Below are 14708 nucleotides of genomic sequence, written 5' to 3'. Positions count from 1 at the left end.
GACTTGTTGCAGGGAGGCATGAGGACTGCAGCTGTGGTCAGAGCAATAAACTGCAATGTCTGTAATGTAAGACGCCTAAGACGGTGCTACAGGGAGACAGGAAGGACAGCTGATCGTCCTTGCAGTGGAAAATTACATGTAACCATGTGTCCCCCCAGACGTGATCGAGATCTTGCAAATGCCTTGGTGGAAGAGTGGAGTAACATCTCACAGCAAGAACTAATCTGGTGCAGTCCATGAGGATGAGATGCACTGTAGTACTTAAAGCAGCTGATGGACACCAGACACTGACTGTTACTTTTAATATTGACCCCCCCCCTTTGTTCAGGGACTCATTATTCCATTTCTGTTCGTCAAATGTCTGTGAAACTTGTTCAGTTTATGTCTCAGTTGTTGAATGTTTTAATGTTAATACAAATATTTACACATGTTAAAAAATTTGCTGGAAATAAAAGCAGTTGAATGTGAGAGAACGTATAAAAAAAAGTATATAAATATAAAAGTTATGACTGAATAATATCCATTGCTATGCAACCCCTAAATTAGTTCTGGTGCAACCAGTTGCAATCAGAATTCACATAATTACATGAATGGAGTCACTTGTGTGCAATGGAAGTACACCTGTTCCTGGAAGGCCCCAGAGGTTGTCAGAGATCATGAAGAAACAGCATCATGAATACGTACTTGTGCAAGGCACTGCATATCCAGTACTAAACAGAATAAGCTCTGTGTGTGTGTGTGTGTGTGTGTGTGCCTATCTGTAAGAATGTGCACATGTCTGTCCTCATGGAATCAAGGCACCCAGAAGAGCTTTTACATAACTAGCATAACAAACATATCAGTCAGTTCCCTGACAACAACAACAACACACACACACACACACACACACACACACACACACACACTGAGGAATGCGCTTACTCACTCTTGAAGAAGGGATCAGTTATTCACACTGTTAAGGAGAGCAACAGAAACATTTCAAATGTAATACATGATATTTTGTAAGTATCAGTAGCAATGTTTGACCGGTTGATGTGTCAAAGTGTATTATAAACAAAAAATAAACAAATTTGAGTGAAAAACTGACTTTTTGGAGGCGGCTATGGCTCAGGTGGTAAAGCGGGTTGTCCACTAATCATAGGGTTGACGGTTTGACCCCCGACCCACGTGTCTCCACATGCCCCAATGGCAGGCTAGTGCCTTGTATGGTAGCTTTGCTGCCATTGGTGTGTGAGTGTGTGTGTGAATGAGAAAAAGTGTAAAGCACTTTGTAGAATCGCTAAGGTTAAAAAGCACTATATAAGTGCAGACCATTTACTTTTTTGGCTGCTTGCCAGAATTCAGCCAAAGCAAAGTCTGATAGGTTTTCTCAGACTGCGACATATATGCGACGTATATACTGTAGCTGCATATGAGTTAATTGCTTATCGGTATGTTTTGGAATAATACAATATCAAATGTCTTAAAGTAGAAAGTATACTGTACATGCAGGTTTATGCATATGAATCATTACCCATTGTAAATTCTTATAAGCAGCATTGTACATCCTGGGATGTAATATGTTGCCTTTGTGAAATGCTAATAAAAGTCCCACCTCGCGTCCAGTGTTGCACCCAGATCCAACATGACCCATGATAAAGCAGTTACTGAAGCTGAATAAGTGATGAAAGGATAATGCAAGTAAATTGACTGTTTATTGATCGAAAGCAGTACTGCATGTGTGAAAGTGAAGCTGAAAGAGAAATGAGTCAGAGATTCAATATGCTCTGTGTCCTTTCTATAAAAAGTCTTTGGAGGCTTGTTTGAAACAAGTGGTGATACACGTGTATTTGCTTTCAACCACAAGCATGAGAATGGCTCTGCTAACCAGCACAACTCATTTCACACACACACACACACACACACACACACACAGTTGGCATGTCTTGTAGCTGTGATCAAAGGCCACATGCCTCATGCACTTATGTAAAATAAGCACCCAAACACTAGCTTCACCAAACGGGTGCCAAACTCAACATGTGACAGAAGAAATGGTTCAAAGAAGTGGAACTGTTAGAAATTAAAATCAAAATGGTATTACTGAGCCAAATTATTCTAGGGGTCCAAGCACAGGAGGTGTTTTTTTTTTTTTTTGGGGGGGGGGGGGGGGGTCACTAGGATATTCTTCTTCTTCTTCTTCTGCTTCCTCTTCTTCTTCTTCTTATTCTTCCATTTAGTTCACTTAGATCTTCAGCTAATTTGCATAATGTACAAAACCAGCTTTTGAGAACTAGTCCAACAATTTTTGGCATATCTTCACAACATTAGTTGGATACTCAGTTACTCAGTTAGTGTGTCTAATCCTCAATAATAATCCATGTTGTGATCTGTAAACAGTATGGCTGATACATGCCAATTGATTCTAGCAGGGTGGAGCTTAATTTACTCAAACAGCTGTAAGTCATTATTGGTTGTATGGAATTGCATATAAATTTGTAAGACGTATTCAGGACAAAATTCAGAGGCAGTCTGTGAAGATTGCTATGTGGTCATTCCTAGAGGGTGGAGGTAAGTTCAAATCATTGTTTCTTAGAACTGCAAGTCTGATCAAGCTGAAATTTGGTGTACTGTATTGTTGTGCTAATCTGTTATTGGATGATTCTAATGATGACTGGGTTACTTATCATGACTGCAGGCATTTCCCTAGTATGTTCAAAAGTAATAATAGACCATACCTGTTTATCGTTCTATGTAACTTGGCAAGAACTGGCCACTGGGGTGCTATTGGAGAATGGTGCTTGGAACCCTCAGATCGCTGCTTGTTGTTATATGTTGTTATAGTATTATTGAGACTATTGTAGTTGCACAATGCTAAACTGAAGGCTAGGTTTACATACTTGTTAGCTAAGTGTTCCATTAACACCTGAATCCAAGTACACATACAGATTCACCCTGTTGCTGTTTGCTCATTTGTTTAACCAGGGCAACCAGCTTCATATTTCAACTGATGATCCAAATCAGTCCATGCTATCATAATATGTGAGTGAGTTCATCATGCAAGGCCTAGCTAAGCAGCACACACACCTTATAAAACTCACATACACTCACACACTGAGCAAAAGAGAAGCAATGTATTAGTCACATTCGCCTCCTATACTTCTGTCCAATCACACACACATAAACACATTTAAAACACAGAAACAGTTTGCTAATTATAATCGCTGACTCATCCTCACATGGACAGAGGAGCCCTCACTGACCTCTGCTGTTCAGATGATAGAATTACCCTCTTTACTTTCACTGCCATGTTTCACACAACAGATTAATCAATCAAAAGCGGTCCATGTTTACACTTTGACAGTTCAGAAGTGTGTCTGAGAATATTGCACAGTGGATTTATTTCATTCTCACAATGCTTAGTGATCAGCATGTTTGCCTTACACATGTTTGCCTCCCCTGGCTGGGGATTTGAATCCTTCCTCCCGTGTATGGAGTTTGTAGGTTCTTCCCATGTTTCGGGGGTTTCCTCCAGGGACTCCGGTTTCCTCCGCCAGTCCAAAGATATGTGTTGTAGATTTATGGCATTTCCAAATTGTCCATAGTATGTGAACGTGTGCGATTGTGCCCTGCAATGGGTAGGCACCCCATCCAATGGGAGGCTCCCCTGTGACCCTGTATATAAGTGTTATATAGCCACTAATATATAATATAAAGCGTTATGTAGATAAGCGTTATGGAAGATGGATGGATGTTGGGAGGTAATTTTTGATTAGCACATAAGATGCAACGAACTGTTATTTGTCTTATAGTTTTATAAAATATATAAATGACATGTCTAGTCTGTAACCAATATATACTATATTGGTTTGTTTATTGGTTGTACATTTCTACAAAAATTCTACAAAAAATCTGGTTAATGGGATATTCAGCAGTAAAACTTCCCACTGTGTGTTGGTGCCATCGATGAGAAGCATGTACAGATCAGAGCTCATCCCAACTTGGGTAGTGACTATTTTAATTATAAAGGGACACACTCGATTGTGCTGATGGCAGCGTGTGACGCTCACTACTGCTTTACGGTGGTAGATGTTTGAGCCTACAGTTGCCAAAGCGACGGCTGCATCTTTAAAGACAGTGCCTTCAGGTCCAGACTCCTAGAAGAAAAACTAGGTTTACCACCTCCAACCACTTTGCCAGGCACAGATGTCATGGCGCCACACACGTTTGTGGGCGATGCAGTATTCCCGCTACATTGCAATTTGATGCGTCCATTTCCTGGTGAGTATTTATATGTTGATTGTGCAACTGTTATGATGTTATGACATTTATAATTCCCCTTAATTTTATTTTACTGGATCAATATTTACAAACAAAAATTGTATGTGTAAAATTTGACTGGAATCTGTTTGCAGTACTTTATTGAATGGGTAAATGTTATAACAAAATGGTTACTCACCACAACTACTAGAGCCCAGCACTTACATTTATCACTTTAGTAACTACATCCTGTGTATTTCACTGTAGTTAGTGAATAATTCATAGTATTTGTCTTCCATAGTAGTGGAAGCATACTAAGCAACAAGTTATTCACACAGACACAAACAATGGCATTTGTGCCCACAGCATTATTCTGGCACTGTTGCCTGAGTACAAAGCTTTAAACATCATAGCACTATATGCAAATTCTGGCATCGTGGATATGTCCAAATAAGAACAAAGCCAGTTAGGTTACTCACTCATTTGATGGCCATATATATAATCATGGAGGATTTGCCCCGAAAATTCTTTCTCTTTCATCTCTTTTTTGCTTTTGGGCTCCACATTTATGTTTACAATCAAAAGATATCCTGATACTTTTGCCAAGTAAGCTGTTGTCTGCTGCACTGTTAGAAATGAATAATTTCAAGTCAACAAAGCAAAGAAATGCAATTGGATCATTAGCGACTTCTAAATCACATCATGGAATTATACCTATTGTGCTTTTCCTAGACCTATAAATAAATAAAAACAATAAAAAAAAAAGAAAACTGGGGAAATCGTGAATTATCTTTCAAATTTTACAACATTAGTACAAAAAATGAATGAAATATTTCATGAGGAAAACTCTCAGATGAATGTGAAGTTGTAGTTCATTAGATATGAGAGAAATAAATTGTAACTAGAGCTAAAATTTGTTAAAAGCTGAAGTGATTAAATAAAATAATTTGTCTGTTGTTTAATCACTTTATTACAATATATTCTCACATTACATAGCAAGAATGGTCAGTTAGTTCTTGATTTGATGTAATGTTTGTCAGTGTTTATATGAAAGTCCATCCAAGTAAGATTAGTGTTTCAGTTCTGTGTTTCCTCTTATATTTGCTGCATTCTTTCTACTTCATAATGCTCTGAGAGAGAGAGAGAGAGAGAGAGAGAGAGAGAGAGAGAGAGAGAGAGAAAGAAATTTGGACATTCAGGTGTTTTCAGCTGTCACCTCCAAGCTATTCTCTGGAGTTATCTACATTCTGGATCACCATGAACATCTCCAAAGAAATTAGTTTGTGTGTGTGTGTGTGTGTGTGTGTGTGTGTGTGTGTGTGTGTGTGTGTGTGTGTGTGTGTGTGTGTGTGTACCTGCAGCAAGAGGAACATCTGGTCCGACAGTTCCTGTTGCACTGGGTGGTGGAGGAGGAAGAACGGCTTTCCTGCAAAATGGTACTTTTGTCTGTTATGGTGTGTGCATATGGCAATATCATTGAAAAATGTTCAATAAGAATAACTGCCTTCACCTATCATTATTCACTTACAGGCATTTGTATTCTGTGTATTTTGATTTAAATTTATAAGTAATGATATATGGTAGCAGCTTGTAAATAGATAAATATACATATAAGCCTGCATAGAGTATCAGAGACTTTGATAATGTAGAGTGAAGGCCTGAATCAAATTGATACCTACACAGTAAAACATTTTTTTTAATGGATTTTTAACTTCATATATGAATTATTCATTAATTGATTATGAATGAATCATGTTTTATTCAGTAACACATGAATTATTGACTTCTGAATAGTTTATTACCAAACCTTAAATGAAACATTTATCAGTATTTCTAGTTTTCTGTAGAAATACTGTAGAATTTTCTTAATGTAAAGCAGTATTGTTTGAAACGATTACCCTATAACTCTGTGTTTTCTTACAACACCTTTACTTCTGTCAGGATTGGAGGTCGACCGCTTGAGAGGTTTTGCCAATTAATCGGCACCGATAACCGATTGCTGAAACTATTGGTCACGGAGTTTTTTCCAGGTTGCATCCGTTGTGGGAGCTACTGAGAAGTGTCTGCTGTCATTATACAGTACGAGCACGGCCTCTAGACACGAAATAAAACTATCACTGACTAATTTTGTTGTGTTGTTTGAAGTGTTTTTTATTTATTTTGGTTGTCTCTTTTATTTGTTGTTTGGAGTGTTACTTTTTGGTTCAGTTTGGATGTCTATCTTTTATTTACTTTAATAGTTAATAAATATTAATATGTATATGTTTATTTCATTTAAAAGGTCCAGTACATTCAGTACTGTTTAGTTCTGTAATAAAGTTCAGCAATATTTTACTTTGAGTGTTATGTTTTCATAACCCTAACCCTAACCCATCAGTTGATTAATCGGTTATAGGCAGGTACTTCCCAACTTAGTTATCGGCTTCAGTAAAATCCACTATCGGTCGACCTCTAGTCAGGATACACCCGTAGCTTTTTGCACCAACGTGAGTCGCAGCTAATGTCTTCAGAGAAAGTTGTTAAATGTTTTCGGGCTAGTTGACTTCTAGGTAGGGTTAGGTAGCAATCTACCTGGGTTGCCAGATTGGCACATTTCAAGCAAGTATTGAACTGCTTTTGACTTGCAGCCATGTTTTTATTTGTTGTTGTTTTTTTAAAGATTTGAGAGATATAAGAGATTTTCTAAGTTCTAAACATAAATACATTATTTACTTATAGTATGTATGTGGCATGTGGTTAAGATTAAATTGTAAACCTAGTGATTCAGTAGAAATAAGGGGATCCAGCTGTGTTGATTGTATAAGAATTTAAAAGAGTTCACTTTTTTTTTTGGTATGAAAGTGCTTGTCAGCAAATGTGCTTTAATTATAGTTATAGGTGTTTCGTTTCGTTTCTAGATGTTTTCCTGTTTCCCCTCTGCACCTCCTGAACAGGCTTGGGAAAGCTTGTTTTCAAACAATCCACATCAGAGAGGAATGATTTCTAGGATTTATGATTTTATTCTGGCGCTAGGTAGTGAGTTGAGTAACAAAATTAGGAATGTGTGGAAAACGGAGTTAGGAGTACAGATAAGTGAGGAGTGTTGGGAACGTGCTATAGGGAGGGTACAGTCTACCACTTCTTGTGCTCGTCTTGGACTTATACAGCTCAAAGTTTTAAACAGAGTCCATCTGTCCAAGTCGAGACTTTCTGTGATGTATCCTGACGTAGAGGACAAGTGTGATAAATGCCATGGCTCTCCCTGCCATCTTGGCCATATGTTTTTCTTCTGCCCTGCTCTCCATGGTTTTTGGTCTGGTTTTTTTTACCATCATGTCCACTGTTCTTAGGGTAGATTTAAAGCCTTTCCCATTGTCTGCTGTATTTGGTATTCCTGATGACTCAGTTCCATTGAGCTCGATACAAAAGGATGTTATTGCTTTCACATCCCTTATAGCAAGACGTTCCCTACTGTTGCATTGGAAGTCTGCTAAATACCCATCTATCTCCCAGTGGCTAAAGGACGTGATTTTTTTTCTAAAACTCGAGAAAATAAGGTATACAATGAAGGGTTGTACGGACAAGTTTTTTTTTTATAAATGGCATCCCTTTATCGTATACTTTATGGAGTTACACACACTTCCCACTTAAATTTTTGTGCCTGTTGTTGGGTCTTACAATATCTATATATCCAGCGATAGTTATTGGGTAGCCATGATGAGCGGGGGGGGGGGGGGGCTGGTTTCCTTTTAATTTTGTTTTCCTTTGTTAGTATAAAAAGACAAAAAACCTGTGAATGTTTACTGCTGTGTGTTGCTCAATTTGTTTTGTTTTTTTTTTTGTTTTGTTTGTTTTTTTGTTTTTTTTTCTTCTCAATGGAATATTTGGGAAAGGGAGGGGAGGAGAGAAGAAAAAAGGGGATGTTCAGCAGACATGCTTGGTAGACGTGTTCAGCAGAAATGTTCATCAGAAATGTTTAGTTCAGCAGAAATGTCCAGCAGAAATGTTCAGCAGAAATGTTTAGTTCAGCAGAAATGTCCAGCAGAAATGTTCAGCAGAAATGTTTAGTTCAGCAGAAATGTTTAGTTCAGCAGAAATGTTTAGTTCAGCAGAAATGTTCAACAGAAATGTTCAGCAGAAATGTTCAGCAGCAATGTTTAGTTCAGCAGAAATGTCCAGCAGGAATGTTCAGCAGGAATGTTCAGCAGAAATGTTTAGTTCAGCAGAAATGTTTAGTTCAGCAGAAATGTTCAGCAGCAATGTTTAGTTCAGCAGAAATGTCCAGCAGGAATGTTCAGCAGAAATGTTCAGCAGCAATGTTTAGTTCAGCAGAAATGTCCAGCAGGCATGTTCAGCAGGAATGTTCAGCAGAAATGTTTAGTTCAGCAGAAATGTTCAGCAGAAATGTCCAGCAGAAATGTTTAGTTCAGCAGAAATGTTTAGTTCAGCAGAAATGTTCAGCAGAAATGTCCAGCAGAAATGTTTAGTTCAGCAGAAATGTTTAGTTCAGCAGAAATGTCTAGCAGAAATGTTCAGCAGAAATGTCCAGCAGAAATGTTTAGTTCAGCAGAAATGTCCAGCAGAAATGTTCAGCAGAAATGTTCAGCAGAAATGTTCAGCAGCAATGTTCAGCAGCAATGTTTAGTTCAGCAGAAATGTCCAGCAGGAATGTTCAGCAGGAATGTTCGGCAGAAATGTTTAGTTCAGCAGAAATGTTCAGCAGAAATGTTCAGCAGAAATGTGTAGTTCAGCAGAAATGTGTAGTCCAGCAGAAATGTCCAGCAGAAATGTTCAGCAGAAATGTTTAGTTCAGCAGAAATGTCCAGCAGAAATGTTCAGCAGAAATGTTCAGCAGAAATGTTTAGTTCAGCAGAAATGTTCAGCAGAAATGTTCAGCAGAAATGTTCAATAAAAAAAAAATACTGTGAGATAGCGATAGATGGCTATCTAGATTCTAACCAAGGCACCTAACATGTGATAAGGCACCAAAAGCTGTTTCAGCTTTTTCAATTTGGCTTATTATTTTGTTGTTAGCTTATTTCAGACTCTCCCTAAGCAAGAATGTGCAAAAATGACTTCTGTTTTGTCTGTTTTTGAAATAAAACAATGCTTAAAAGTTATAGGTGTTCTTTATGGCAATACATATAATATAAGGCCATTTGGTCCCTGAGTTATACTTTTTAGGAAAACTATTTGATTTTCTCACTACTGTATGATGTTATTCTGTAAATGTCATTTACAATACAAGTATTCGGTTGGTTTTTGGACTAGTTTTTAATGGCCATTGGTTCGGTTCCTCACACAAACCTAGTGACCCTGATCTTAACTAATAATTCTGAGTAACTCTGAGCAATATAACATAACTCTCAGGAAATTCTTGAATTAAAGTACCAAAGCTACGGCTGTTCTGGGGACATAAAGTTCTAGTGTAAATCAGGATGTGTGTTCTCTCACCTGTCTCTGTGTTCTACGTGGGTGTTGTGTAGAGGGTATGTAGGATCCTGAAAGCTTGGAATGGTCTGAAGAGGGACCTGAGACTGCATCGGTGCCAGAGACATAGGAACCCATACAGGGTAAGATTCACAGGGGGGACAGGGGTAGTGGTGATGATACACCTCCGGATCCACCTCAGCTGTTACAGGTGGACCTGGATGCTGTTTTAATGTAAAGCATAAAAAGGTTAAGCTGCACTATGCAACTTTTGCATGCATAGTTAACAAGGAAAAAAAAAAAACCTCAATTCAAAAGGCTGCTTGCATGAGTATTTTATTTACCTCAGGTGCTTGCATGTAGCCAAAATAACTAAGTGCAGACATGGTCATGTTGTTCATGATGACTTGGTGCATCTGAGCATTCTGCATCATCATCAGCTCTACAAGATCTGTCAAAGATACACACTACAGTATACTGGTAGCTCTAGCACTCACTGGAAGACTGTAAGATACTCAAGAGAAAGTCATCACAAATCTTTATGCATGCCATACCCATGAGCCCCCACTAGATAGTGCTTTGTGAACACATCTCTTTTTGTTAGATGACTATGCATATGTGTGATGTGAAAGAGAACTGTAATCAGTGCTCTACAAACTGCATTTAGTGTTCGTCTCATTTAGACTAAATGAGATGAAACACAATGGTCACATTGGTTATCACAGTATCACCAAAAATACATGGCGACTCTGAGGCACATATTTGAGAAATATGTAAGCCAAAATAATTGAGAATGTACCTGGGATTGAATCTGGAACACACTTTTGGTGAGTGTGAAGTCTTTGCAAAATGTGAAGATGGATATGGATATTGAGATAAGAGGCAAAGTCTCACGTTAGTTAGTCGTACGCATTTTATTAGATACATGTAAAATACTACAATATTATTTCTAGGTAAATAACATGCAGTGCACATTGTACAGGGTACAACCTGTCCCAAACGTCACAAACTATGCACTATATCTAACGCTTATTTATTCTAAATGTAGTTTCAGCATAAAATTAAACAGATTGTAACTTAATTGGTTATTTGGCTATATCGAGAACATCCATGATATCCAAACTAAACTAGAATTCGCTGTGTCTTTTATATTTTTTCAGACACTATAAAAGCAATGTCCTTTATTTTGATGCTGTATTTATTACATATAGCACTTTGGTCATATCCATCACACTGAATATTTATGTAACAAAACATATTAAGGTTATATTTGAATCATTCACTAGAGAGTCGGATATGTTTCATCAATAAACACAGCCAAGATTTCACAGTAAGAGGTAATATGACTAATAGGGCAGATGTCCACATTCTCTAGCCCAATATGCAAAATGATCTTGTTTACTCACCAACTGCTTCAAACAAAACTCTTTCTTTACACTAATGGGATTTACCACACTGAATAAAATGTATATCTAAGCAACTGAAAATATTTTGAATATGGGTAAATTTATGTAATATTTCTTATTATGAGATTATTATAAATAAATATAAGGTTATTTGGTATGTTTTAGATGCTTTTACACATTTAAAGCTTTACAAATTCTACAATTTCACTTTTCCAAGAAATAAATGTAAAATATTTTAATATTGTAGTATTTCTACTTTGTAATTAGTAAATAATAATAATAATAATAATAATAATAATAATAATAATAATAAAAGCTTTAATAATCATCTACAGTATTTGATTTATGGTAATTGAATAATAGGAAATACTACATACATTTAATACAATATTCAAGATCATTTCACTTTCTAAGATGTAGTTTTTTGTACTGCAGGCACTTCATATAGTACACACACCTATGTTGAAGTTTTCAAATTCAGTACATGAACATTCAAACAGGTGATGATGGGGAGGAAAAACTCCCTAATGTGACAATTTGAGAGGTGCACATCCTCTTCTGGGTGACACCTGATAGTGTTATAACAATGTTTTACACCACTGAAATTATTTTTAGGTCTATGTTAGTGGTTATGGCACTGAAAGACTCCGATTTAGGTGTGGGTGTGTGGTGCCGTACCCTCCCTGATGTGTCCCGGCCGTAAAGTTGGTGCAGGTGGAGCCATTGCTGAGGGAAACTGCTGGAAGAGTGTAACAGGCTGAGGGGCCTGTAGAAGAGAGAGAGAGAGGCTGGTGTGTAAATACATTAAATGACTTCAGTGAAGGGGTCACTGTGCTCTTTTTCATTTGAAACACAGAGCAAGGAGGGACTGCAACATTGCAAATCAAACTCACCATCAACTGTCAGCAAGGTATTTCAAAAGACCAAACGTGAACCAGACTAGCAACAGGGCTAGAGACATTATGTCAGATAAGGGAGAGTACCCTGTCTGGTCTCGTTAGTGAACTGACTTTAAACTGAATGCGTAAATGCAAATAGGAAAAGAAGTATATGTTTAGTCTCCTTACATCAAATTAAATATGTTAAGAATCCATGGCACTAGTGAAAAATTTGCATCAAAACCACTTAAAATCTCCTTAATTATAGGCATCAACTCATCCTTGATTGTTAAGCATTAAAAGGTAATGCTAGTCATGTTAGTTACTTAAGCGGATACTTAACGAATTTTATCTAACTGGACCTTGACAAATTTTAGTTGAAACCCCTTGCCATAGATTTTAACCCTTTGAAATCTCTATTATTTGGTTATGTATCTTAATGCATATTATTCAGTAACTTCACTGAAGCTAAAGAAATGAAAAGTTTTAACCCAGAAGGAATTTTAAGGAGCTATTCATTTATCACTGAGTATTTTTCATGTTCTGTTCCTTAATTAAACTTTACATAGCATTATCTACTGTATCTTTTCACATCTGCAGTCCGTCACATATGTTGTCCAGCTGCATAAAAACTCTCAGCTGGTAGACTGGTACTCATCGAGGACTCACCGGTTGTTGAATGAGTTGAAAGTGTGAGAAATCATCCTGCTGGATCTGTGCTGACTGTTCCATGCTTGTGTACTGCAGTTCAGCTCCAACTTTGTGAAGCCTCACCACCTGCGTGTGTAACGTTGCCTTGGTGCAGGGACACAAACAAGCTTTGCTTTCACTCTGCACTATGAACGAAGGAACAAAGGAAGCATGTGTGATAGGTGTCCCATTAATTACTTTACATGAAAATAGCTTAACATATGCGCACTAAAATTCCCCACGGTTGCATTTACACCCACACTCACAGTTGTGTCCAAATAGACTTATATAAACACTGTAGGAGTTGATTTAACACTGGGGATTTTAATGTGTGGGTGACAGTGTGTGCGTTAATAAATTAATTTTATTTTTTATTTTGCATGGACAATGGTGGAGTGTTCAAGCTACAAACCACTTCTTTTATCTGTTACTTTTGCTGCTTTGATCGTGCAAAAAAAAAGTCTTAAAGCAAAGAATCAACACCCACTGCTGTATTGGAGATGTTACTGGCTGGCATACAACATCCAGTGACTATCCAATATTCAATTCAGTTTTATTTGTATAGCGCTTCTCACAATGGACATTGACCCAAAGCAGCTTTACAGAAATATATAAATTCAGAATATAAATATTAAATCTATGAATTTGTCCCTAATGAGCAAGCCAGAGGTGACGGTGGCAAGGAAAAATTCCCTGAGATGATATGAGGAGGAAACCTTGAGAGGAGCCAGATTCAAAAGGGAACCCGTCCTCATCTGGGTGAGAACAGGTAGTGTAATTATAAATAAATCCCTTCTATAAATGTGCTAATATTATATGCTCAAATAGTGCAGTTGTGTAACCAGGAAAATTTCTTTTTTACATGAAGTCTGAACTTATCCATTGTTCACTGATGGAGATTTGAATGCAAAACTGTTTGTGGTAATTGCAGTGCTAAGGCTATAATAGCAATTGTAGTCCTGGTCATCATAGCATAACTGTTCACATGAATTGAGGTCCAAAGAATGCAACACAGACATGAGGGCGCCCTGGGACATAAGGCGGGCAGCCACTCACCATCAACAAACCTGGGTGAAAGTGGGGGAGCGACAGCATCCAAATATTCCAGTTCCCCACAATACCCTATGCCCTCTGGATCTGCTCCTTTACCTAAAAAAAAAAAAAAAAACCTATTCACAAAAAGCTTGTCTAAACAAATATGTTTTCAGCCTGGTCTTAAACACTGAGATTGTGTCTGAGTCCCAAACACTAATTGGAAGGGCTTTGTAAGAGAAAGCTCATCCCACTGATGTAGCCTTCACTATTCAAGGTCCCAACAAATAGCCTGCACCTTTTGATCGAAGTAGGTGTGGTGGATCATAAAAGACCAAATGTTCGCTCAGGTACTGTGGTGAGAGACCATTCAGTGCTTTGTCAATACTATGTCAATAGTAGTATCTTATAACCGATGCAAAATTTTACAGGGAGCCAATGCAGTGTTGATAAGATAGATGGGGTGATGTAGGTCATGTGTCCGCAGGTTGGATTTTAAGGTTTGAAATCTCTGATATCACCACAGGTTTTGCCTCAACTGTTTTGATCTGTTTTGATGCTGCTGATAGGCATTTGGGATCTGAAGTGTAGACTTTCTGCAGGAAACTGTTTTATTTTTATTTGGTCTCTAAATTAAATTAATTAAAAAGTACATTAAAATTTGCACATGCTGGTTTTAATTGACACAATATTCTGGGGTTAAATGCATTTTTTTACTATGTAATAATGATCAGAATATGTAGCAAATTTGAATATTTTTTTTTTAAATAAACTCAAATAAAAGTGCTATGATTGAAATATACTCAAAAAAAGTACTATTACAGTGACCTATGTGCTTACACTCGGTAAAGAGAGGACATGTAGTTTGTTAATTTCCACTTTTGGATGTGCAGCTAACAAAATTTAATTATTATTTTGTTGCTGTTTTTTTGTTTCTTAAGGGCCGTTTACAAGACAATGTTTTCAACTAAAAACGGAAAACTTTTTATGTGATTTGGCTGTTCATTTACACGACAACGGTGTTTTGGGGCCTGAAAACGCAAACTTTTTTTGAAAG

General features: G+C 37.4%; 1 protein-coding gene across 1 annotated transcript; it reads right to left on the bottom strand.

Moving 5' to 3' along the window:
- Positions 1-9358: 9358 nt before the first annotated feature.
- Positions 9359-12841, bottom strand: LOC128601382 (proline-rich protein 29-like). Its single transcript, XM_053614553.1, has 4 exons — positions 12599-12841; positions 11730-11817; positions 9990-10096; positions 9359-9869 (listed from the first exon to the last, which is right to left on the bottom strand). The coding sequence occupies exons 1-4, from the start codon at positions 12659-12661 to the stop codon at positions 9666-9668; spliced, it is 462 nt and encodes a 153-aa protein (XP_053470528.1). The 5' UTR covers positions 12662-12841; the 3' UTR covers positions 9359-9665.
- Between the last annotated feature and the right edge of the window lie 1867 nt (positions 12842-14708).

This window comes from Ictalurus furcatus, chromosome 2 (assembly GCF_023375685.1).
Source record: "Ictalurus furcatus strain D&B chromosome 2, Billie_1.0, whole genome shotgun sequence".
NCBI classification, from domain to species: Eukaryota; Metazoa; Chordata; class Actinopteri; order Siluriformes; family Ictaluridae; genus Ictalurus; species Ictalurus furcatus.
The sequence above is the reverse complement of the archived record's forward strand: the minus strand, read 5'-3'. Positions and strand labels throughout refer to the sequence as shown.

Excerpts from the sequence above, each read along its gene's own strand:
- LOC128601382 (XM_053614553.1), bottom strand. The coding sequence starts at position 12,661 with ATGGAACAGTCAGCACAGATCCAGCAGGATGATTTCTCACACTTTCAA. Across the intron at positions 10,097-11,729 it reads GCCGGGACACATCAGGGAGG|ATCTTGTAGAGCTGATGATG; the intron begins GTACGGCACCAC and ends TATCTTTGACAG. Across the intron at positions 9,870-9,989 it reads GCTACATGCAAGCACCTGAG|CATCCAGGTCCACCTGTAAC; the intron begins GTAAATAAAATA and ends ACATTAAAACAG.